This window comes from Salarias fasciatus, chromosome 16, assembly GCF_902148845.1.
Source record: "Salarias fasciatus chromosome 16, fSalaFa1.1, whole genome shotgun sequence".
Taxonomy (NCBI): domain Eukaryota; kingdom Metazoa; phylum Chordata; class Actinopteri; order Blenniiformes; family Blenniidae; genus Salarias; species Salarias fasciatus.
In genome coordinates this window covers 16,774,853-16,801,710 of record NC_043760.1, presented here as the reverse complement: position 1 = coordinate 16,801,710, position 26,858 = coordinate 16,774,853, and the positions used below count along the sequence as shown (strand labels likewise).

Here is a 26,858-nt window from a genome sequence, read left to right as displayed (position 1 = left end):
ATGCGTGTGGAGAGGGTGGTGAAGAGCATTTTCACTTAAACCGGTGCACTGAAAGGTGCACTGTGCACATTAACTCAACATACAGTTGGAGTAGCAGAGAGAGACGGAGCGGAGAGGTATGTTTGGATAAGAATAGCATTGCATGACTCCGAAGTAGCGCCTTTTTACTGCACATCTGTTTACTCTGAAAGTGTATCTCTTGCATTCTTACACTTGAGTTGGTGACTTCATCGCTTCCCTCCGGGCACAGAATATATAAATGAGTCAGGACACTCAACAGGATTTCTCTCTGCACGCAAGCAGCAACTAGTAAGGGAGGGACTGTACCTGGCCACAAAGCCAAGGTCTTATCTGGTGTGGAGATAACTTTGGTTTTTAACAAAAGATTCAGTGAATGCACAGTCAACAGTAATTATTGTAATAACTGTTATTACAATGTGAAATCCAGCAATTACAATTATGTTACAATTTCTGTTGATATTTTTATAAATGTGAGCGGAACGAACACTCACATGGTCTTCCTCCCTGATTTGATTTGGTATTCATCAGCACGGCACTCTGTCATTGTCATTATTTAAGTGACACTGGCCCTTGAGCCTGAAAAGATCTTGCAGGAATAAAATAGTTATGTCCCTACTTTTTTGCAACGTCAGCGAGTGACTGATTGTGTTTGGGTTAGTTAACTCAGGGGTCACCACAGTTGACCATGCGCGATCCACGTGCCGGATTCAGCTCATGGTTTATGCTGGATCCTCTTCCTGATGCAACCCGAGCCGTTGGGTGTTGAAGGCCTCACTCAGAGCAGAAGCCTCTGAGTACTGACCTGTCAGCAGTTCAATCCAATGAACTTGTGGTTACAAGCTCGCTTCCTCTGCCCTTGAAAATTGCAATTGATTACTATTATCAAACGCAATTACAGCCACTGGTGTTTGAGGACATATACGTGTTACTCTCGTCACATCTGCAAACAGCTGGAGAGCTGCTGTCTCTCTCTTGTTAGCTTCAGTGTTAACTGAGGCTAAAGCGGCGAGCAGCTCTGCTTTGCGGAGAAGCAGCTCATTAATCTTGAACTAACCTAGTCCTCGATGTGCAACTGCCTGAGATATTAACATGAACATAAGCCTGTAGTAGCAGCTGTGTTGCATTAGCTGCATTAAATAAACATAGTTTTCATTTCTAAGAGCTGTCTGCTGCCGTGTGCATAGTCCATTTGAGCAGTTTTGTTCCTCTTCTCGAAATTAGCTCTTGAATAATTCTCTCCAGAGATGCTGACATCCAGATCATAAAAGGAGCAGAGAGCGTCTTGCTCAAATTAACTGATGTAATTTCATCTGGATTTAATAAGTGAACCAGTTTTCAGACTGACCTGCACAGTGCCAATGCTGCCTAATTGAGGGGCCAGACAAAAACCCAAAAACTTGATTATCATATGGACACCTGCAGCTTTCTTGTAACAAAATAAACCAAAATGCTTGAATTACAATATCCATTGTTCATAATTTTTTTATTCATCACATTAAAGACCCTTTTATTATTATGGTCTGTTTTTATTGCCTTACAAATATTAAGTTATCCACAAAAATAAAATAACTTAGATAATAACCATATTAAAACATAAAAATACTCACATACATTACATTTATGACATGGGGGAAAAAAATGCATATTACTGATATCTCTCCAGAGTTTTTCTGGACACAGTTCTGTATGTGCAAACTACTTATCAGAACCATATTCATTTTTTACACTGGAAACATAATCCCAGATTTCCCCCCCTCTGCTTTTAACACAGAAATACATTTGCTTGAAATAAATTACACTGTCTGATAAGAAGTCTGACTCATACACGTTCCTTGAGATCACATATGATCTTATGAATGTACATAAGCAATAATCCACATCGGTGTTTTATATGTACTATATATACTTTAAAGCTGACATCAGAAGATCCCTGTTGTACGCGTTAAAGGAGTGTAAGGAAGGTGAGTGTGGATATTTTTACACGAAGCTTACAGTGTTGCACACAGTACATTGCATCACAAAACAGGAAACACTTTGATTGATGACAGTTTGGGATGTTTATAGTGTGAGGAACTGGAGCCTGTTGCTGTGCACTCAGTTTCCCGAGGCACTTTGAAATTAATGATGGCGTTCGCGCAGCATTATTCATTTTTATTTACAGTGCTGTTCGGACGGGGTTGAAAACTGCACTTGTTAAATGAAGGTTTACCGTGCACTCTCGACAGTCTTCTATTACATTACGTACCACACGCAACACGGACCACACATGGAACATTTTGGAATACGTCGGTTCGAACCATGTGCTCTGTTATGGGAGGAAAACAGTGGTGCAAGGCTGTGTCTTAATATGATTTTGACAATATCAATCCTATCGTGTGGATAAGGAGTGCTACTGACTCTAAGACTGTTTGAAGCGCAATTGTGTTAATCTTATCTCAACATCCTCCATTAGAGGAAAGGAAACGCTCTCGGCTGCTGATATGGGGATTCCCAGGAAGCAGCAATCAGGGCCTCAAGATCAGTCTTTTGATTGACTTTAGCTTGAGCGACTTAGATTCATAGTTGCTGCTGTTGTCTCCTTTACACAAAAAAAGCTTAATGCAATTCTTGATGTCCCCTCTGTCCTTGAACTAAACTCCAACATTCTTAATAAAGTGTGCAAGTGTACTTTACAAATCATTTTTGGCAGCGGAAAACTGGCAGTATTATAATGACTGGTATGATCTTGTGTCTGTTGAGCCCGGTGTGTTCTGAATACAACATGGTAGCTGCACTAAATAAATATAAGAAGCTCTGGATGATTGTTGACCAAGGTAAATATCCTTAAGTGCTTCAGATATGGTGTCCCATGTTACCCCTGTGCTGTATGAGTCTTGAAATGAAAGGTCTGCATGGATTTATGGATGCATTATCAAAACATTGGTTTTTATTGTATGTGTTTGTATGTGTTTTTGTTTTTTGTTATTTTTTTTATTTTTTAGTTTCATGCATATTTATTTTGCTCTCTGACTTCTTCCTGGTTCGTAACCTGCTGCTTACAGCCTCCTCCCTCTGTGCTTTGCTGGAATGTCCTGCAGCCATCTGTCACTCCATTTTTTTTTTTTTTTTTCGGACGCTCCTCCAGTATATCTGTGGTCTCAACAGGGAGTCCCGCAGTCGTGGCGACTTTTTGACATATGCTGCACATGCACACTCGTTACAACATACACATCTCTCTTTCTTGCTGGTGAAGCTGCTGCCGAGCATCACTCTTGCTATGTTTTCTGCAAAGAAAAAAACTGCAGTCCGTAGCAAAAATCAAAAGAACTGGGGCATGTATATTACAGTCATATCCCCCACTTTTGGAGCTGATAGTCTGGACTTTAAAACATCTCTTTTCTTGGCTTGTTTGTACTCAGTTTTTTGGTTGTTGTGCATTTCTTCATTTACAAACGCTGACCCACTCCGTTATCCTGCACTCTTCACAGACCACATAGCAGCACCAGTGAAACTTGCAGTTGCAACGTTCGCTCCGCGTCTGCTGCAGGATGTTGTGACCCCTCCCACAGCACAGGCTCTCGCAGTTGTCCATGCCGGGGCTGGTCTTGTTGCAGATCCGGCCCTGCGTGCCCGCCGAGTCTGACCCCAGGTCCCGCTCGCAAAAATCTGGCGACTTTTCAAAATAGACCAGCTCGTTGATGCTGGGCCGCCGCCGGTGCGGGTGATGGTGATGGTGGTGGTGATTGTGGTCCCTGTGATGGTTGTGCTGGTGGTGGTGGTTGTGGTGGTGATGGTTGTGCTCCCGGTGGTGGTTGTTGTGGGAGTGGTCCAGCTGCCCGGTGTTTCGGTTGTGAGCCTTGATGAGCGTGGCGATGTGGAAGCGCTCTTTGAGGATGGAGCCCACCACCCGGAACTCCGGAGTGACCTGCCAGCAGGTCTTCAGCTGGCAGCTCCCCGACGTGCCGTGGCACTTGCATTTCCTGCTCATGTGGTCGAGCACCACCTGCGAGACGGACAGAGGGACAGAGTGGGACGGAGCAAGGAAGTGAGCAGAGGTGAGGGGGTGAGCAGGGGGAGAGGAGACAGAAAATGAGAAGGATTAGTGACTTTCTTGATTACTGCTTTCATTTGAAACTCAATCTACAGCAACATTCAAACTGCTTTTCATAATTCATACTTTTCTGGCTTGAGTTCAATGTTTTTCATTTGTTCTTCTCAGCAAGCCAAACTGACTGGCACGCCAGCAAAACCCTGAAGAAATATTGGTCGACGCTGGAAAAGCCAGGTGGTCTGACTCCGAGCATGTTGTTAAACACACTGATATCAAATAACACAGACGGATGCAGGCATTACCCAAACAGACAGCCGAGCCATTATTCATCTTTTGGCAACAGCGCCAAGCTTGACCCACATGTAGCGGCACATTAGGCATTAGAGCATTACATTATTTACATATTTTCACTTTAATGGCTTAAAAGTCAGCCGGTGGAACCAAATGGAAATCAACAGTCGGCGTGTCCATTCACCATACTGAAGAATTTTAAAAACACTACAAAAAAATCTTATCCCTAATGCAAGATACAGGTGCATACAAGGCAACAAACAAGCAAGATTCATCGAAATAGAGCATGACTTACTTTGGATAATACACAAACATGAATGCATACATGCATGGAGTAAATTATGTCCTTCCCACCGATCTGCATGCATGTGTGCGACCTTGTGTTGGTGTGTATGTTTATCAGACATCACAATTCCTAAACTTTAAGATCCAATTACCAACAGGAACACCGGGCCACCCAGAGGCCCGACAGATGCTGCTACAGCCCCTATCAACACACAGACTCCCTCACACACATGTACGCACACCCACAAAGCCTAAACATGTGTGCAGTTAAATTCAATCTACACGTGTTCAAAAAAGGCAAAAATCAACTTCACCCACAAGCTGGTTTCTTTCCCTTCCGGCTGCTTATTATTAGTATTTTTTGTGAATCCATCAAAAATGTCCGTATGCCATACTTGTGTGAATCTCAGGGAGCGGAATATCATTTATTTTAGTTACCATCAAAGAATCACAGCCTCATTTAGAGGCAATGAAGAAAGGAAACAGATGATTTGATTTTTCTTTTGAGGGTGCAGATGTGCTAAATTAGACCTGATTTTGTAGGATTCTGGATAGAATCAACAAATAGATTAGTTTTGTGGGTGATAAGACTATTGATGTCACATGGCAGGAGTGTTTAGATAAATCAAAATTAGGATTTTGCATGCCTTACACTCTGTTTACATGCCATTGATCATTTTCATCTGTTTGCATCTACCATGAAGGGATCCATTGAGCGCTGAGCTCCCACAAGCACAACTGTGAACCATGGAGTTGAAAGTGTCGGTGGAGGAAATTTTCAAACATGTTGGAGCATTCTATTTTATGATAAAGTTGACAAAAAAGTCACCGAGGGAATGACTTTTATTACAGTTAATAGACTTAAAAACAGACAATATTGAACACCCATAAAGTTTTCAGCAGTAAATCATATTGCACATAATTCTTTTAGCAAAAACTCTTTGAACCACTGGGTTCTGCAAAACACACCTGATATTTCATATTCCTGAAGGCAAACAAGCAAAATCTGTGTTTTCTGTACATTGATTAATCATGAGTGAGAGCCAGTGGATTATCTTTTGTGTCTTTATGTGTGCGCCTGCAATATCACGTTGGCCTCTGTTTTTGTGAAGAGGATCACCTCCTTGATGTTGTAATGTTGAAGTAATTAGGCTCAACAGCAGAGACTTAAAGTGAGGAAACAGGAAGTTGTAGTATTTTTCCTCCTTCCATTGATATTGCAAAGAGTGCAATTCAAATGTAAAGGAAAACAGTCCAGTGTGCCAGTAAAATCTTTTTTTAAAAAGGAAAAAAGGTTTGTGATTTGAATTATACAAGGAATAAAAAAGATATTAAAGATATTTAAGCTTCAAAATTCAGAGGTACAGCTTTGGTCACACTGACTTGCCTTCATGGAGCACCTCTGAGAGTGCATGACTTATTCAGATAGATGTAATCAGTCTTTGTTAATATCATTTAAAGTTTAAACCCACACTTACCCCATCACTCATCAAACCTGCAGGTAACGTTGCACATTCAGAAAATTAAATGTTAGAAATCTGGATGATGCAGGTTGAAGTCACTCACATGGTTTATTATAGCAATTCTGCAAAAGAATTTAAAGTATTTTCAGCCTTTGCATCACTTCATGTTTTGCTCATAATGTGTCACGGCAAACAGAAAGTGCTTCTTTTCTGGATAAACATAGTTCCACTGTTATTGAGAGTGTTGAAAGGAAAGTTTCAAGAGGCTGTGATCAGCGGTGAAGAGATACTGGAGGCTCTGCGACTTTATAGTAAACAACTCCATAATAGCTCAAACAGCACTTGCACTGGGTTCAGATCACAGCTTCTGGTTTCTTTTCTTTCTTTCTTTCCTTTTTTTTTTGTTATATTGGGGCAAAGGCAACCCCAGAATCACAAACGTGCTGGCCTTAAACACACAGCACAGTCTGTAATCATGAAACGCTCCAACCCACTTAAACCTTAAAGAGACAAACTGACCCAGGAGTCATAATTGCATCCACATTGCTACTGTTTGATGGTGCGTTCACAGCAGGATGGGGGTTTCAAAGAACAGCAGAGGAGGGTAAAAAAACATCAGCTAAAAAGTGTAATTTCTAATCATAAACAGAGACAATGTGACCGGGTAATAAAGGAAAGCATTCTGAAGGATTATGAACTACAGAAGCATACAAAAAAGTCTTATGTAAATTTATTTACCCTCTTCTTTGACATTTTTGTCAAAACTGTGACATCCATGAGTTGAACCGCATCTGAATACCTGAATTCCTGCATATTCAAATATAGATTTACCCAACACGGAGGTCTCAGACTGACATGCTTCTGCAATGGAGATTATCAATAATGCTCCTGTGAGGGAAAGACTGACAAAAGAGGCTTGCAGCATGACTCAGATGTGCAGTTCTTTAAGGAATCAATATTTTTTTTTTGCTGAATTTGATTATTGTTTAAGAGATGATAGCTGCAGAAAGGCAGACAGCAACCTTTTAAGATTAATAAAGGCACAAAATTGAATAAAAATAATATGAAATGATCTGTTCAAAAAGGAAAATGAGCCAATGATAGAAAGAAGCACTCTATGTTAAACCCCAAACTCATGTAGTGCAACAAGTCACAACTAGTTGACGACAGAAATATGCATGAAAATATGCAAATTTCACGCAAACAGTAATATTGCAAATTATTACTGTTGCAAGAATGTAAAACAAACTCCAGGTGAAATTTCTCACACGTCGCACAATACTTGACATTTCCACATATAATTACGGATGTTGGAATTTGTGACTTTCTTGTGACAGACACATGAGTGTTGAGCAACAGTCAGGAGACGACTGAGGGTTAAATATGGGGTCTATCTCACGCGCAGCAATATTTCCACGGGACGTCAAGCAAAATGAAGCTCATAAACTCTCATTTAGTGACATGCGGAAGGTTCATTTCTCTTGTCTACAAAGACTTCAATTAAAACAATCTGAGACAACGGTGACGACTTGGACAGAATTTTGTCTTTAAAATTCCAACAACTTGTTTGTAGACTCATGAGGAAGATCGTTACTTATATATATTATTTTACAACTTAATTTCCTTCTGAGTCCAGATCTGAACATTTAAAAACTGGCGTTACTTGTGATTTATATGGAAAAAGCAGTGGATTTAGAAATTAACACAATTCCCGACTTATTCAGTATCAAAGAACCAAGATCTGCAGTGTCTATTCATTACATGTCACAAGGCGTGTTGCACATCCCACGCTCTGACTGGGTAGAGCTTGTTTGCATGCTCCCGAAACCTCAACAAAAGGTATGACTTTGGGTGAAACGAGCTTCACGTGTGAGGGAAATGTCAGGGGTGCTTTGGGTGGGGAGATTAAAGGCAAAACACCTACAATGCAGACGCTCAGCAAAGTTCAGAGGAAGCGGGGAGGCTGTCTACTCCTGCTCTATTAGAAGAGGCCTGTCAGTATGACATGCGGCACGCCGGTACATCTGACAAAGGGGCTTTAGTCTAGAACAATTTGTCCAAGTGGAGACAAAGTAAGAGTTAAATCTGTCTTTGAAAAATACAATGTGTTCTAGTGTTATTTTTAAAATCGTGAAAGTTCGATTTTATAATTTTTTTTCCTTGGGACTTCCCAATATCTAGAATTAAATCTAGAATTAAGCTCAGGTCAGTAGGATTTTCTTTTCTTTTATGACTGTATAATTGTCAGAAAATGTACACTCTAAGTGCTTCTATTGCTCTTACCAAGAAAACAAACTTTCTATTCAGCCCTTGCAACTTGCAGGTTTCCAACTGTACATGTTAAGCTGTAGAAGTTCTGGAGCTAAGCTTTTCTATTTTCTTTCTGGTAGGTTTATGGTATACATTATAAATGTTCTAAGAATTAGAGGGACGTGAAGTATGCATGTAAAACCCTGTCAGCACCATGAGGAAAGGAGCGTCATTGTTAAAGGAATAAATTATGCACAATTAAAGTCAAAGACCATCCACTGGCTAATATAACCAATTCTCTGAAGATCAAAGTTGAAAAATAAGTTTTTGAAGCGATGACTGATTTAGTATAATAAACTTCCAGCCTCTCTTAAAAACACCTTGACAGCGTTTTTCCAAATCTCAACTACTTTAGGAGTCAGACTGGCTGATTGATGATCAGATGAAAGGTTGTGATTTCCTGGCATCGCTCTGTTCCATCTCACCTGCACCCGAGGCTACGGCTGTATGCAAGAAAGAAGAGATAGTGTGTCTGCAGATTTGGTGTTTTTGATTCCCTTCCTGTGAAATCTAGAAGAAAAACTGACGCAGTGATTTGTTGTGGAACTTGAGAATCAACCCCGAAGACAGATCAGGTCTTACAGAAGAAGGAGGGGAGGAGTGGTGGACCACCAGATGAGGTTGTATTATAAATTCAGATGTGAGTGGAAAGAAGAGGAAATGGAGATGAGATGAGGAGGAGATAATGTTCTGATGATCGCTTTGCAGCCACAACACTGCTTGAGACACAAACGCCAAACGCCTTTTGTGTGTGCGTGAGCGCGTGTGTCTGATATTGCAAAAACAAACCATCCATCAAACTGATAATGTATCCAGGCACAGTTCTCATGATCCTCTGCTGTTACCCATCTGGATTTCATTGCACTCAGCAATCCTGTTCGACCGCTGTCTGTTATAGTCTTGACAGTGTGACATGAAATATCACATCCCAATTTGTTTTGTCATTAGTGCACCTTCAACACTATTCTTTTGTTATACATTTGATCAGTCTATTATCACTGTGATCATTCTCTATCTTCACCTCACTATGAAAAATACATCATTGTAAACAATAAGTTTCCAATAAATGCACTTCTTTCTCACTTTCCACTGTAGTCTGAGAGCAGTTCTTGTTTTGTGATGGCTGTATTGTTGTTTTCCTTATATTTTGTCTTGTGCTGCTGCTTCTTGGCCAGCTCGTTACAATGAACATCAACTGATTCCTCAGCTGATTTAGTTACCGGTAGATGAATGAATACAGAAATACTATATAACTTAGTCACACTTACTGTGAGTACTTTAAACTATTTTGTCAAGTCAGCTGCAGGGATTGATGCAAAGCAGGCCACTGCTTAAAACAAGAAAAATGGCAGATCATTTTTTTAATGAGAAATTACCTTTTGAAAGTATGATATAGTGGCTATGAGAATGAAAACCGTGTTTTCGGTTTTTCCACAATGAACTCACTGCACAAACACGACAGAGATGTAGTTTCTTCAAAGGTGGTGGACCATAGTTAGAAACAAACATCTGGCAAGTTTTAATGGGCTTAGAGAGTAGACAGAGGCATCTATAAAACAACCCCAGACAGAGATCAAATACGACATGTTGGTGGCAGACTCGAACCGGGGGCTACATAATACAGTAGACCGGGGAGAAGCAGACTACTGTGCAGTGTGGGTTAGTGGATGAAGTAAACTGAAGATCAGAACCTTGTGACCACATTTTAATTTTTGTTTCCCCCTTCCCAGTATGGTTCAGAGGAGATTATTTCGTTAAAAAAATATTTTTTGAAGCTTTGGTTGAAAGCAACAGAAACAAAAGGGGATAAACAGAAGGTGGTAACATCTGGCTCACATCCCCGGCTAAAAGTCTGAGAGGACGAATGTACTCAACACACTGGACACATTTCTAAACTGCTGTCTGCATCCAGAGAGAATACAGTAAGTAGTACAACAAACATGTTTTTGGACCTTGCAAGGACACCGGAGAAGCTGGAGATCACCCCCTCATGTAAACCTCACATAGGGGAGGCAAAAAGCTGTGCCTGGACTTGAACTGGGTCTATTCTCGTTGTGAGATGAGAGCGCTAACCACTACACCACTGACCTCTGTGTGCTTAAGAAAATGGTCAGTTTATTTGATTAGTGTTTACCACGTCCTCGTTATATGTATTATATTATATTCAGTTCGAAAATAGTACGTTTCATCAATAATCAATCAACAATTTAAGAAATCACAAATTTCTTGCTATTGAAGCCTATTGTGAGATTCAAGATGATGAGCAAGGTTTTACAAGCAATAATTATATTTGTTCACAAGTTTCTGGATTGTAACTTAGTCTAGAAGGTGAGTACTCTTGCCGCCTCTATTTGCATGTTAAGTACATTAGTCAGAATAGCAGACATTTTGTTTTACAATTTTTTGTGGAATATAAAATATATACAAACGCACTTCATTTTATCATATTTTATTTATTCATTTTGTTGTTGTTGTTAATCTACCTTGCATCAATTCCAGTGGTAGTTATTTATATTTCCATCTTGCTGACATGTATGATGAAAATACGGCTATTCTACTTCTACTTCTATTTCTACTTATCTTCATGGGCCTGAACTCACACTGCGGTCCACAACTGCAGCACACTACGTTGGCACTGCTTTGCTGCCTCATGTAACTCTGGTTTTTAACCACATATGAAGATGTAACTGAATCAGAGGTGACTCATTTGTAATGAGACATTTGGAGATGAGTCGCAGCAGCAGGAGGATCCTGTGGCATGACAACCGCCAAAATAACGAGTGCACAAGCAATTAAATATGAAATATGGAGGCGTCAATAATAAAGTGTTTATCTGTTTGAATACCTCTTCTATGGAAAGGAGTTGTACATTATTTCGATGCCAAATGTGCACACCTTAATGCCACTCCTCACTATAGCTTAAATTACACAGAAAAAAGTTTTTGAAATGCTTTTTGGGGCCTATTTTTTGTGGCCATGGGCAGATCCCTGTTTTGTCACAAGTTTGGGAAAACCCTCATCCACCTCTGTGTGTCCCATGATCGACCCTTCTCACAGATAAACACCAGACTAGTCTGCGCGCTGCCCGGCGTTTGCCAGTTCAAAGAAAATCCACTAAAGGACCTTTAAAGCCAAGCAGAAAGCCGAGGCGATATCAAAGCACACAAACAAATCCCACAGCAACACATTAAACCCAGACATCACTTTAAACAAATCAAACGCCTCGCTTCAAAAGAGCGGTTTAGCGCAAGCAGACAAATACACACAAACACATGCGAACACAATGACATACAATTAGTGAGCGAATGCATTACCACCGTACAGAGTAAGATTTATGGTACATTGAAGTGTGTGTGTGTGTGTGTGTGTTATTTACTCACTGTTAATTGCACACATAGTGTAGAGCTCTAATTTAGAGACTCTAATAAAACGTTATTACCAACATAAGCACTTCCACCTGCGTTGCGCTCTTGCTATGAAGCCTTAAGTCTTAAATGTATACTTACGCATGTGTGTGTGTGTGTGTGTGTGTGTGTGTGTATTTGTGTGAAAAAGGAGAGTTGTGAGGACAGAGTGTGTGTTGGCTCAGATCAAATGCGTTGCCCCTGCACTCTCAGGAGTCCGGAATGTCCTGCACACCACCGATGATACAAAACCAAGCACAGAACAAACCCTGCACTAATGTTCCTATTTTTGATCAAACACACTTGCCCTTTTGTGTGGCCTCTGAGTCAAGGATTTAATGTGGATGGCCTCTCAAGAGCAGTTTATCATGGCCGTAGTTTCAAATTATCCATAAAATGATCGCTGAGCCTGGCTATTGCTGGTTTGGAAGGCTCTGGAAGGAGTACTACGCAAATTCATTATGACTTCAATAAATCCTGTGAGTGTTCCACGGATGAGTATAGCAATGCCATGACATAAACAACACGGAGTCTTTTTCTTGCCTGAAAACATAAGCATCACAAGAATATGCAGCGGTATGAAGGGAAATCACATCATCTGCACTTTCACTTCCCGCCAATTTCTCTGTCTTTATTCTCTTGACACTCTTATGAAAAAAAGAGTTTTTTTTACTACAGTAAAATTAAAGTGAAATGAAATAAATATGTAAGCTCCACTATATCATAAAAAATATACAACAAAATATACAACAAAATTTAAAAAATTAATAACCCAAATCTAAGCTGAAATATCTCTGCTGTGCTCCAGTATTGGAAAGTGAGTTTCCACACATACATATATAAAAAAAAAAGGGAATTGAAATCTACAGTTGTGCACCATCTCGTTTTACTCCCCTGAAGCTGAACTCGGGCGCTGATGGTAAATTGTAATTACCAAGAGGACACTTGCCAGTAAAACAGCAAAGTGCTGCACATCCAGCACTGTCACCACCTGCCTGCTGAACAGGCAGGATTCAACAGAGCCTCGACACGGCTCTGAGCTCTGCTACACTAACACCAGGAAGCGTGCCAAACATTTGTTTTGAGGTGTGCTCTCTAAACGGTGGATTAGAGCGCTCAGAAGACGTATCCAAGACATTCGCCGCCCACTGGTGTGTTTTCATCTCCGTGAGCAGTCACTCAATACACACACAGTCGGTCTTCATGAAACCGCTCTCGTCATTTCCCTGCAGTATTTTTTGGGTCTCTAGAAACTTGCTGCAAGCGCATTTGTGCAATGGGAATAAAATTGATACACTTTGAATAAAACAACTAATCTTGTACGTTATTGTTTCTCGGGCATTCCGAGCAAAAAGTTTTTTTTTTTCTGTGCTATGAAAACAAAAAGCAGCAGCTCATGTTTGTATGCGAGAGTTCTCAATATAGTGATAGAACCTATCGATACCTTTTTTAATTTGCTCCCTCTTTGCAATTTCTGCAGGAGCGAAGTCGGAGGAGGCGGAGCGGTAGAGGGGGGGAGGGAGGGAAGGAAGGGCGAATCTCTTTCTACTTTCCGCCCCGGTGTTTGAAGTCTAAAATCTTTTGCAGGGTTTTAAACATCTGTTTCCAAACTGCCAGCAGCCACTAATTAGGGCTAAAAACAAGACGGGACGTCGTGAGAACCCTGGGGTGGGCATGAGGCGACATGTACACCCCGCTAAAAAACCACCGCATTCCTCTGCTTAAAGACTGCTTCTCTGGAGGGGGGGTTGGGGGTGGGGAGGGGGTTGGGGGAGCGAGGAAGGGGAGGCGGAGGACGGTGAGGTGGTGCTAGAGGTGGGTAGGTGGGAGGAAAGGACACACGGGAAGGGGAAGCACTATTTTGAGGCCCAACCTGACGGCGTTTGATCCTGATTCGGGACCATGTGCACGCTTCGCTTTTGTGCGCGTGCGCGCATGTGTGCGTGCATGCAGGGACTTAACGGGGTTTTGTTGCTGCTCTCTATAACACTTGAAAGTAAATCACATGTGCAGCAACAGCTCTGCAATGACTCATAAGTTTGTTTTGTTTCTTCCTCCTCTTTCTCTCGATTGCTCCACATACACTCCCTCGCAGTAACCCCATCACACCCCTCCCTTACAGTCTCTCTGTCCTACAAAACCTTACGTTCACTATTTCCCAGGTGTGAACTGCATGCTTGTTAAACTAATACAGCTCTCAGCGATAACTATTCCACTTTCTAAAGTTTGCACTGTTTAACAGAAACCGATCACTGCACTGAAATAGTTTAGATGGCCTTCAGTGGTTGAATTGTTTCTCTAATCCTCTTTCTCATGCTGAAGTGACAGACTCAGTATGAATATACCATTGTCAAAGTCAACAATGTGAGACACTATAGCAGTTCAGCACAATAGCCGTCACGCACAGGTGTAGCACAGGTGTGTCGCGGGTGTGACGGAGCCTACGAAGGCCAGTGGAGGGATGGAAAAGTCTGCTGGACAGATTTCCAACTCTACAGTAGAAGTCTGTGTGTGGAAACCACTCAGACCTCAAAAATCACAAAAGACTGAGACTTTCACCTACCACTTACTGACTTCTAGTGAAGTGAGTTACAACAATCCATGACAATGGCTGATGGCTGATAGCTTTTCTAAAGCTTCATCCTCACTGAGTGTTCACTGGGACAGGCCCCAGCTCATCACGGCCACAACTGTATTAAAAAAGATGATGAACAGAACCTTCTGCTGACATAGTTTTGGTGTACGCTGCATTTCTTTAGAATGTACTAAACTAAATTGACAAGTGAAGACTTCACAGGACATGTGTAAGCCCTGAAACAATGCATGTGTCAGTCTGACAAAACCCACGTCTTTGAAACACAAAGAGAAGGACTAAATAGATCAGTTGTTCTTTTACAGATGCTCACATTTCATTACTCCCCACGTCATGTCAGTCCCCACCTGTGTTTACTCCACGTGTCCGCAGCTCTAATTGGAGTTTATGTCACCAGGTCCACTCCTATGACTAGTGCCATCATTGTAGCTGTTGCACAGAGACCAGCTGTTGTTGAGTTAGGCTGACGCACACCACATTTGTGTTTTGTCTGCATAATCAAGGAAACCAGAAGTAAACTGATGAAAAGATACAGCACAAATTACTCAGGAGGAAACCGGGAACAATGAAGTAATTTATGGTCGCTTCTTGTCTTTGCTCCACAACAGTGCTGGACATTGCTGAGGCTTATCACTCTCAATTACATCTTTCTCTTTGCAAACTTTTTGAAACAAGTTTGCTTAAAGTGTCGACAAGCAGGATTCGCCACATGTGCTTCCTCGGTGCCGGGCTAACCAGGCCAGCGCACAACTCAACAGATGTTTATGATGTAATAAATGATGTAAAAAAATACTTTGACACTTCATTTGTATCATTTTTTTTACACAACTCATTACATCCAACCATTGGTCATGTAAAAAAAACAAACATATAATTCATTCTGGTGGAAATAGTCCAAATAGTGAGAGGCAGGAACAGACCTTCTTTAAGTTAAGCTGTGAGCCATCTGTTAATAACTCCAAAGCGTATTTGATTAGTTAATGTTTGTATCATCATGACATAAATAGGACATCATCCCGATTTGCAATTTTATATTCTGAAAGTACTTTGAAAGACAAAATCAGTTGAAAAATGTTCTTCAGCTGCGCCGTGATCTGAAAATCCACCGATGGACAAAGTCAGTTCTTGATCCAGACATACACTCAAATATTTACTGCACTTAACAGCTTGTCATGAGCCTAAACCGCCCTGGCCTATTTTCTCCAGATATTAACCCAAAGCAGTCCGCACAATGGGCCTCTTCTACCGAAGATTTGAAAAATGATTTGCAAAGAGTTGTAATAATGGGTGCAAACTTGAATTTGCTCACACAAATGTGTGGAAACTGATCATCCAACTGCACACATGAAGGATCACATCTAACAAACGTTCAAATAAACACACTATCTATTTAGTGTATTTTCATCCAGGAATATCTGGCATGACGTGCAGATCACATAAATTCCTGGAAAGAGTTTATGTTAATAGATTGATGTGCAATGTGATGAAAACAAGTGTATTGTTTATGAGATAAAATTTAACATGGCTGAAAAGGAAGTGTAAATGAGATCTGGTCATCCACCACTTTTATTTGCAAAATCAATCATAAGATATTTTATGTACTATATCATTTCTCAATCCTCACAATCAATTCTGGATCTTTTTCCTGCAGGTTGTATTAATTATTCCCCATATCATATTCATAATTAATGGCTGTTGAAGTTTGCACATATTTGTGAATGTCCTTCACTAACACGTCCAAACCCATGGAGAAACATTTCAGCCTGTGCTTATATACGCTCTTCACTCCATTCAGTCACTCCATGAATGAAAGCCAACATTCAGCTACATTTGAATACTCCTGTTTGTGTGTGATGCCTCTCATTGTGCTATTCTTAGATGATTTCTCACACAATAATCAAAAGTCAGAGACAACACAATACAATAACAAGCACAGTGACTGAGAGGCCTTCACATCACAGCACAACACATCAAAAACAGGTTACAGTCGGTATAATATATATAAAGGGGGTATTTGAATACGAGTTGAATGTAACTACACCGACAAATCCTAAACTGGCAGAATGACTGACAATTTATCCTCATTTCAAGGACCAACAATTTGAGCCCACTAACAGGCTGTTATATTTAGCATGGACAAATGACAGACACATGCTTACATATGTCAGAAATGTACATTGATAGATGTTTTCTATGACCTTAACGAAAAAGCAAGTCAGCAGTATGCTTGGTTTTATCACTGTTTACAGCAGAATATTGTTCATGCAGGTCAAAACAGCAGCGGCATTAGAGCCCAGTGCTATCAGGTGACAGTGACGTTTGTCTGACGTTCATGAAGATGCAGAATTGTTTTGCTATGGTTTCGGAGAACATGTTCAAATCAGTAACAATATCACAGCATGCTTTGAATCTGAACTTTAACTGACTCGAGTTACTCCAGACAAACAGTAAGAGTTGAAAGTAATCCCCACTGCAGTGTATGAAGACATAAAAGGATCCTACAGGGAATTCCCACTGTGGTCAATTAGCAAATAGCTCACTTTGCGCTGCACTGGGAAATATTTAAGAGACGCTTTCTGAGCCGACGATAACACAACTCAAAGCTGAAATGCATGGTGGCACATCAAAATTCATACTGATATGAAACAATCAAAATCAGATTTTTTTTTTCTATTTTTTATTTTGCAGTTAATCCAAAAAAAATTGTGATTTAAAATACATCCATTATCATCTGAAGTTAATATCAAAGTTGGTAAATATATCACACCTGAGAAAATGGTGAAATGTTCTGGTGTAAGGCTTTAAGACTTCAGATTAAAATGATCAATATGATCGGAAGATGATCACAACATGATCCAATATGTTTCTTCCGATACCTGGTACCCTGGATGTTATAAAGACATTGCTTACAAAACCAAAACATATGTGTACTTAAACTACCAATATTTGTGAAATTTTTAGAAATAGACCTATGGATCTGCATATGTGCTGATCACTGTTGCTCTATTAGAAGTTTCCCATGAGGCATCGGTCACACTATCAGGCCATGACTCCTTTTTGTCATTAGAAAAAGTTTCAGGTCAGCAGAATTAAAACTGTGATTTTTAAAGGACGTTTCAATTTAAAGAAAAGTAGAGCTTGTAGAAGTGCTATTGTTTTCAGTACAGAATTACTCATTATTACACGTTGTACTCACCTGTCTTCCCACTCTGTTGTTATGCAGCCTCATTCGAGCGTGGATGTCTTTATAGGTCTCACGGGCGTCTAAGAAATCCCGCGAGAACTTCTCTCCGAATTCCACATCGGGGCTGCAGCCGCCCCACTCCCAGGAGTCCTGGGGCCCCGGCAGGTCAGCGGGGAAGTGCTCCATGACGCCGTGCACCATGCCTTTCCCTCTGTGGATGGCCTCCAGTTGCAGGCGGTGCAGTTTGATGCGGAAGGCCTCTTCGTCCCCGCGGCGCTTCTCGTCGCAGCTGCACGCCTTCAGCTTGCCCATGGAGCAGGCGTTGGCCACTGCGTGCACCACGCCTGCCGCTGCAATGGCGTATGCAAAAGCGCTCTCTCTAAAACCTGAGAGGGCAAAGAGAGCATAACTGTTAGGGATCAATTGGGAGTAAAGGACTGTAGAAGGTGTTGCAATCGGAGACCGTCTTTGGGGAAGAAAAGAATGGTATGCGTCCCATAAAAAAAACTTGTTGACACAGTTTTTCAGGTTAATCCATCACACGTTTTCAGTGAAAATGGCAGTTGTCAGGCAGAAGATGGAATTTAGGTTCTTTCAACTGACAGTGTTTTACTGCAACGTCCAAAATAACATGAGCATCTCACGCAATCCCAACAATAATTGTCAGAAGCTTTGAAAAGGTGTTGGAGAGCGATTTGCAAGTGATATACTGAAGGATTTTCAATAACCTGCAGGCAGAACATACCAGCGTGCATCTGTCAAGGACCTGTCAGGAGAAGTATGAGGATTACCAGGTGAATGAAGGAAGTAGCAAATAACAATATTTGGAAGCTACTTAAAAACATGAACACTTTATCATCTTGAAGATAGGTTCAATACAAACGGCTAACTTGTCAGATAGAAGCATGTACCATGTACCATGTACTGTTTATGTTTGCTTTACAGAGCTTTGTTTTCCACCAGGTAAGTAATATGCTGAGCATTTTCATACATGTTTAAAAACTGACATGCAGGGACTCATAAACCACGAGGAAACATCTGGAACAACAGTAAATTAAGTGTTCGAAACACTTGCATAGATCATCTCTCTGGAGCAGCTGAACAGACCCTCGCTGCTCCCAGCACAGAGCTCACAGGGGAACCCAGGTCTAGTTTAGTCTGTCCTACTGCTAGATAGACTTACTGCGGTCTGCTTGGAGAAAATCGACTGTCTACTATGAAGAATGGTTGTCAGACAGTAGCACAATGGATATTTATTACTAGGCGTGTCTCTGTCTTTTTCTGCCTGGGTAATTAAACTGCCTGTGGGTTGTATGTGGCTTCCATTTCTATTCAGAGTCAATTCAGTGAGTCAATCTACAAAAATCTATTGATTTTTCACAGGTGAAGTGGAACTGCAACACCACTTCAATCACATTTGGGACAGCTACTTGTGGCAGTCACTGTAATTGTTGCAAACACGAATTTATGTCAACAAACTGTCTTCCCTGTGGATTGCCCTGCTTGTGTCTTTATCATGACATCTGTTCGTTGGTCGGATCAACAGCAAGAAGCAGGAAGCAAAATGAGATGACTAGACCAGTGGGCACATCTCCAAAAGTGCAGTACCTCATTGTGCATGTTATTTCATGGAAGCCTCATTTTGCAACTCACAAAATCTGCTACAAACATCTTGGTGCCAAATACCAGGAACACCTTTTCAGGTCGACTGGAGTCAACAGCTTGCTGGGTCAGGGCTGTTTTGGCCTGAAAGCCATGACTTACATGTGATTATGTTTGATTGATAAATGTTGAATTAAAAGAGTTTGTAGGCGTGCATGAAGTCCTTTTGGCAGGAGCTTTATATCTTATTGTTTAGCTTCTGTATCTTACAGCTTTGCATAAAAACCTCCCACCAATTGTACATGCGCTTGACTTGGGGAGCTCGATCAGCCATACCACAACTTTTGCCTTGTAGTCACTTTAAATTGGCCCAAAATGACAACTGCTGGCAGAAGAAGTCATTAAATGACTGTGTGCATGTAATGTGAACATAAAATGTGTGGCTGCTACAGCTAAACACATCCCCCTGCTCCTTGATTACATGCAGCACATGTAATGGGTGAAACTCCGCCACGACTGATCTGTAATTCAAACAGTAGACTTCTTTCACACTTATTGGAACCCTAAACACACAGATGCATGCACCGTGTCCTTGTTGATAGATTCTTGTGACAAAAAGAAAAAAAAAGTTCCATGTCCAATCGTGCAATCCCAGCACATGAAAGGTAGCGTGCGTCGTGCTCGTAGCCTCCACAGTGTTTGTTGTTGCAGAGTTCAGCTTGCTGCCCGTGAAGGTGCCCTCAGGTTCTATAAAAGCTGCCCCACTCGCAGCCACTCGCCGGTTTCGAAAACAGTGAAGATTATAATGGAAACTTGTAAAGAAAACATGAAAAGAAACCACTTAGGAGTTTATAGCGCAGTACTTGGAAGAGGGAAATGATTCAGGCTGCTTGTTGGAGTCAAATAAAATGAGCGAAACTGGAACGCTCTCTTTCAGTCACGTTTGATGTTATTTCCCTTTTTATACTTTCAAATTACCTTAATGCTCTTTTGTTTCTGAGATACAACTTATGATGCAACATTTCATACATTTGGTTGTTTTTTTTTACTTTTGCTTAATCAGCAGTGAGCGCACAATAACTCACATCAATTAGCAAGTGAAGTTTTATACTGTATTCAAATGAGACATTCTGTGCTTTAAGCTTATTCAAATGCAAAAGTTCAATGAAATTACACTACGCGATTGCTGCTCTCCGATGTTTTAGCGCCATCAATCTGCTGTGCACAAGAAACGTGAAACTGATCTAAGTTTAACACATTTTTAAAGTAGGAACAGAAGGACATTTGGCTCCAAGTCTTTGCTTGTCATTCTGCAGGCACTGCTATGGCACATTTTGAATTGAATTTGAATTTGAATTTTATTTTGAACATGTCAACACAGTTAAACTGTGAATAATAATTTAAAAAAAGAAAAGGAGTATAAAAGAAATACAAAAAAAAAGAACATCCAAATGCGTAATAAGTCTTGTTATACATGTCCGAAAGGGAGTAGGAAGAACTCAAAAGCTGATTGAATCCTACCCCCATTCATCTTTGTCAATTCGATAATTTCAGTGCCTCTATGAGCTAAAAGCCTACAGTTAAACAACACCCATCACTCAGTGACACACCATAAACAAAACAACCCTCTCATCACAGAATCCTGTATCTTGCCAATATCAGTTGTTTATATGTCTGTTTAAATTCAGCTGCATTTGAGATTTCTCTGGTCTCCACAGATCATTTGTTCCATAATTTTATTCCACGTATTGTGAAACAAACTCTTCAGGGTGGTTCAGACTATATGAACTTTATGGAGCTCTCCCCTCAGATGATAACTTTTCTTTCTTTCACAGAACAATTTGTGATTATTATGTGGTAATAAAATATTCCCTGCTTTGTTTATTATTTGGATAGTTTTACACTCTACGAGATCCATAAATTTCAAAGATTTTGAATGTAGAAACAGTGGATTAGTGTGTTAATGGAAGCCGACCTTGTGAACAATTCTTAATGCTTTTTTCTTTATTCAATCAAACCTGGGACCTTCTCTTTGTGGGACGGCGATAGCGCAGAACTATTTCACCACCAGGAACCCACTGACATTTTACCACCTTTAAATTAACAAAAAAGTGACACAGAGTTTGCAATCAAGGTTCTGGTTCCAATATCTCCCACAAGGGTCATCTGTATGTTCTGTCTCTACTAACTTCTGGAGGAAAAGAGCTTTCACGTCCATCAATATGACGAAATCCGTCATCATACCGGGCCTATTGTTCCTTCACAGTTGAGAGAAATACAATTTCTCACTATATAATATAAGTAATTATCCAAGGGTCGGGTACAGGGTGCTTCTATTGCAAGAGTGTGTGACCCTGGTCCTGGAGGATCATCATCCAGCATTTGTCAAATATCTGCCTGCTTCAGAATACTTGAATCTACTGATGGTGAAAAAGCCGAATCAGGAGCCTCTCACTCCAATCAGGTGTTCATCAGCCAGTTCATAGATGCAAATGTTTCGAATAAAAATTTTTCAGGGAAAGAGAAATCTGAAAGAAAATCAAAAACCAATCTCGAAAAAAAATTCTGAACTAAAAAACAGATTGCATAAGGGGCTACTTTATGATTTGACTCACTAAATCACAACCTGCCCCTTCTGCCTCCATCGTACCACCTTGACCCATCAAGGTGGAAGAGGGATGTCACTTAGGCACATCCTCATATGCAGAAAGCCTGATTTAGCTCTGAGCTGGGCTCCGCGACGTGGGTCCCCGGAAGACTGGGAACAAATCAATCTTACAAATAATTCACTGACTGTGGCACGCCCGGCTGAACTGATGGCAGAGGAAGTGGCAAAATGAATTAAAGATTCAAAGGAAACTGTCACTTTGTGTTACAGAAACCAACTAAACAGGTTTATGCTTTTGCCGCCGAGAGTTGGGAAAGTGCTGAGAGCAAATTCACAAGCACTTGCACTGGCAAGGAAAGTAAAAGCATTAGGAGCTACCGGCAAGGGACGACACAGACACAGTGACGGGGAAAGAAGGATACGGAGAGTGAGGGACCGATTCTCCCATTTCTGTCCATCCATGTCGTGCATGGCATCCTCTTTAGCCTAGTTTTTTATGCAAGCTAAACAGGGATGAACATTGGCCCATAAAAGTTATCAAAGACCATCAGCAGAGAGATCTGTGACAGAGCCAAAGGAGATCCAGCGTCTGACATGGTAGGATCAGACGCTAAAACAAAGTAGCCGCTCTCATAAACCAAAGCTGGATGAATTGAAATAAAAAATGGATGGATGGAAATTAAAAAAAAAAAAAAGTCATATGAAGAAACTGAACAGTGCTTTCCATTGACAGATAGCATGAGAGGAGGGCGGTTCGACTACATCTGTTTTATTTCAATTTTCGTCTGCACAAGTTGTTTAAAACCACAGATAAACTTGTTTCAGTGTAAAACAAAAATACTGACTGGGTATACATAAGCCTTCCGTGCAACGGTCTGTTAATTTTCTACGGCTTGTTGCACTGACATCTTGTGCTAATCTCCACAGCGTAATATAATCCGTGTCAGTAAGTGTGTCTCATTGAAAGAGCGCCCTCCCCTCTTCGCAAAGCTGCATGCAATAAATGGCTGCAGCACATTAAGTTGTATCCATCTCTTTGCTACTGTGGACGGTCGTATCAACATGTAACAGATGAATCATCTGATTTAAAGAGTTGTTTATGTCAGTGGTTTGGAGTTTCTGCACCCGGGGCAAACGAGGGATGCCAGACAGCCAGCAACTGCCTCTATTAATAATGACAAACAGCCTCTCAACAAGTCAGTGAGCAGTGAAAGTAACACCAGAGGTGAAAAAGTACAAGCTGTATTTCACTGGAATCTTTTTTTTTTTTTTTTCAAAATGGAGATAAGCTGAAGTTTCATAAAGGTGGAGAAAAATAATTTACTACTTCAAAAAAAAAATCTCTCGACTCATAAAAATGATTTCAACATTATCATTATTATAAACACATGTATCACAGTCAGGCCTCATGGGTAAATTTTCAGAAGTCTCTGAAATATCTAAGATGTTAGACATGTTGTTTGCACAGAAACCCCAGCTTTGGGAACTTCTTCATTCCTTGCTCTTTAAAAAATTAATAGCCAACTAGACTTGAAACTCAAACTACCAACTCCGCTGCTGTGCTGTCCACCCAGGTGCCGAGAAACTGATAACCTGGGATGAAGCCATCTGAGGACTTCTCAGCTCTGAAGATCCTCTTTCATCCTTTGTGGCCAACTTGCAAAGCTCAATGCACTACAAAGCATCCGCGAAAATTGATCTGCACAGGCTCTGGTAATCAGAAGGTGACTAACTGATCCCGAAGCAACCCGCTCTTTTGTACAGCTCATTGAAACGGTTTGCTGGTCAGAAAATGGAAACCTACCCTCCCTAGTGATCAGAGAAAAGCTGAGCATTGGGAGGACCTCATGAGTGTGTGTGTGTGTGTGTGTGTGTGTGTGTGTGTGTGTGTGTGTGTGTGTGTGTGTGTGTGTGTGTGTGTGTGTGTACTTCAATCTACAACTTTTAAAGGAAAAGATGCAAAAAGAAGAAATTGAAATGTGAGTTCAACCAAAGTCATACACCAGGATGCTTTTTTCCCCCCAGACATATGCCATCAAACTAACCTCTTTTAAAGACTATGCTGTCGTAGGGTATTTTGTTTCTGGTCTCCAGACTCGAGCAGTTCCAGCGGTGACCTCTGAATTGGTGCTGGCACTCGTGGATGGCAATCTGGATTCCCTGGATCGCTGAAGCCGTCACATCTGGGTTGCGCATGCACACCTCCAGCTGGCGCCGTGTCAAACCTGGCAGTGTCAGACACACCGTGTTGGCATTCAGGATCGGCTCGATGTTGGGAAGCTTCAGGCCCAAGATTTCATTGGAGTCTACCCTGGAAGAAGCATACAATTCCAGTAATTGACAAGGACCAAAGTACACTTTAAGTCTCTCCTATCTGTTTCTTTCATTTCCTTTACTCACAAAAGTCTAGTTTGGACTCGTAAGGTTTACTTTATTGTTCCTTGGGTGTCACGCAAATGCTTAGTTCCCATAGTACCAAAAAAATGCCCGGACTTGACGGTCCCCAGCAGAGTTGATTCCCGTAAAACTTCAAAAATAGACACACTGTGTTAACACTTGTGAAACCATCTCCAGATGCAGGCAGTTTGATGAGAAAATGCAGCCTTGAATCTATTGTTATGTCTTTGCTTTTCAGATCGATCCAATCTCAAAAAGTTATGGCCAAAGTCAAGCAAAGAATGTTAATTTTTTGAGACTTGCAGGGGACAAAAAGTAGGAATGCTTGAGTCCTCAGGGTCGTATGAGTTTTCAACAATAATATCTGCAATAAAACCTGGATCTTTTCTCTTTTCTGTTCTATAATTTTGACCAAGTTTGGCCTCTAATGACCTATTCATGGGAAGACATGATCACTCAAAAGACATTTTGGAAAAGAAATGCTAATTAAATAAAATATAAGCTTGTTTCTGTATTCACTGTATCAATAAAAAAATATACTGTCCCCACACAGTTTCTCAGCCGCTGTAAGGTGTGCCAGTGCACTGAACAGTCTGATCGTCGGGCTGCAGATCAATCATGTGAACAATAGTAATTCAGCTGACAGCAACCTGAGCTCCTTTCAACTTCACAGAGAAACAGTAACAACAGTAACAAGGAAAACACAGCCTTTGCTGATGATGGTCTAAAGAGCTGAGAAGGGGTTTTTTCATTATCATTTTCCCTACAAGCAAAAATCACCGGTTGTGCATCTCAGTGTCCACAGGACTGAAAATCACAACTGCACATGCAGCCGTGAGCTCGCATACTTCTAGGCACACACACACACACACACACACACACACACACACACACACACACACACACACACACACACACACACACACACACACACACACACATCAATCTGCACTCACACATGTTTGAGCACACCCTGACATGCACACACAAATACCCAGGTGTAGGGAAGACACTATGCTTTGCATACTACTTCTTTTTTTACAGTTTTGTTGTGCATCTTGTGTCTGTAACTCTTTAAAATAAAGGACTTCTCTTTCGGACAATAAATGGAATATTCAAACACAACCTGGCACATTATCAGGGTAGTTATTTTACATCTGCCATGCCTGTCATGCTCGGTGGCATTATGTTTTGTCTGCTGGCAATGCCAGTTTTCCTTCAGTTTCTATCAGTTGTTTCCTGTTTGGACTGTTGATCCAGATCAACAGCAATCTGTCCACACGGAGCTTTGACTGATGACCAACTTTGTTTGACTAGAAGAGGGTGCGTGAAAGGACAGTTGAGCATGACAGACACTAAAATTGTAGGACTGAATGCAAATTAATTTGACTGAATTATTTCCAAAGTTTTTTTCAAACTTTAATTACACACGCTATTATTTTATAAACAAACCACCCTGTATACAGTGGGCTATATAGTAAAGTAAAGTTGAAATTGTTTAAAAATGTAACTGCACTTCTTTAATTTGACGTGATGAAGACAATTCATAAACTTGTTGAAACAGGTTTGAGAAAAAATACTTTAGAACTGTCTGACATGAAAGCTCAACTTCATTTAATTAAGAGTTCAAACTCACCTTTTATCCAAGAGACAGATAACCACCAGGATGCATGTCAGTCTGAGCAGCAAGTGATCCATTTTGCGCCTTTTAAATAAAAAAAAAAAAAAAAAGAAAGAAAAGAAAAAAAAAAGAAAAACTTGCAAAATTTGTAGTGTAGCGTTTAGTTCAATCTAATTCCAATATTCCGTCTCAAACTTGGTGAAAAATCAAGGGAGAGGGGATCAGGATCAGGTCTTGACAGCTCCTCCTGCGTCCAGATGTGCCAGCCAGCGGCGCAGTTCTCATTCAAGAAAAAGTTTCATCAGCCTCCAAACTTACTGAATGAAGGAGGTCGCTACTAGTTGGAGGGACAGCCAGTGCTTTTCTCCTCCAAAACATCCGGGCGCACGCCGCTCGCTCCGCCAGAGACGTGTTTGCGTTGGTATAACATCCAGGAGGAGACGGCGGGACGTATATAGGCGCACTAAATGAAGCCTACTTGAGCAGTGATGTTTCAGTGCGCACCGATAGTCTTCTAAACTGCTGCACTTAGCGCTTCGCCAGCCCACTTTTTTGCGTCACTCGGGGAGTCGGAGTGCGCAGAGGGAGGTCAAGTGCCTCGTTAAAGCGGGATAGAGATCCCTCTAGATAAGGAGACAAGAAAACACTTAGCCAGGGCCCTCTGCTCTGCTCTGCTCTGCTCTGCTCTGCGAGGCGCACCAGATCTATACTCGCACGAGGAAAAGATGCTGAGGATGACTGTGAAGACTACAGAGTGGGGCGAAGAGGAGGCAAACTTTTTATCACCTGATGATGAATAATGGAGTGGAGAAAAAAAAGGTAGAAAAGTTGGTAGGGGAGATTACAAAGAATCAGAGACTTATTAATCCAGATGATCAATATTCAATCAATCATTAATAATTCACCTTTCTTCCAGATTATTAAAGTGCTTAAAAGATGAAGTAAAAGGACAATATGAGTATCTACAAGAAAATAGTTAATAAAAAAAACAGTAAATAATATATAATTAAGGTCTTGGTAGGCATGAGGCAGTTGTTATGAATGTTTTA

General features: G+C 40.9%; 1 protein-coding gene across 1 annotated transcript; it reads right to left on the bottom strand.

Moving 5' to 3' along the window:
• Positions 1-1,771: 1,771 nt before the first annotated feature.
• wnt10a (wingless-type MMTV integration site family, member 10a) lies at positions 1,772-26,254 on the bottom strand. The gene is made up of 4 exons (XM_030112661.1): positions 25,825-26,254; positions 23,837-24,102; positions 17,594-17,967; positions 1,772-4,003 (listed from the first exon to the last, which is right to left on the bottom strand). The coding sequence occupies exons 1-4, from the start codon at positions 25,884-25,886 to the stop codon at positions 3,443-3,445; spliced, it is 1,263 nt and encodes a 420-aa protein (XP_029968521.1). The 5' UTR covers positions 25,887-26,254; the 3' UTR covers positions 1,772-3,442.
• Positions 26,255-26,858: the final 604 nt, after the last annotated feature.

Coding starts and splice junctions, on each gene's coding strand:
- wnt10a (XM_030112661.1), bottom strand. CDS start 25,886: ATGGATCACTTGCTGCTCAGACTGACATGCATCCTGGTGGTTATCTGT. Junction 24,103..25,824: donor ATCTGTCTCTTGGATAAAAG/GTGAGTTTGAAC, acceptor TGCTTCTTCCAG/GGTAGACTCCAATGAAATCT. Junction 17,968..23,836: donor CAGCATAGTCTTTAAAAGAG/GTTAGTTTGATG, acceptor TTGCCCTCTCAG/GTTTTAGAGAGAGCGCTTTT.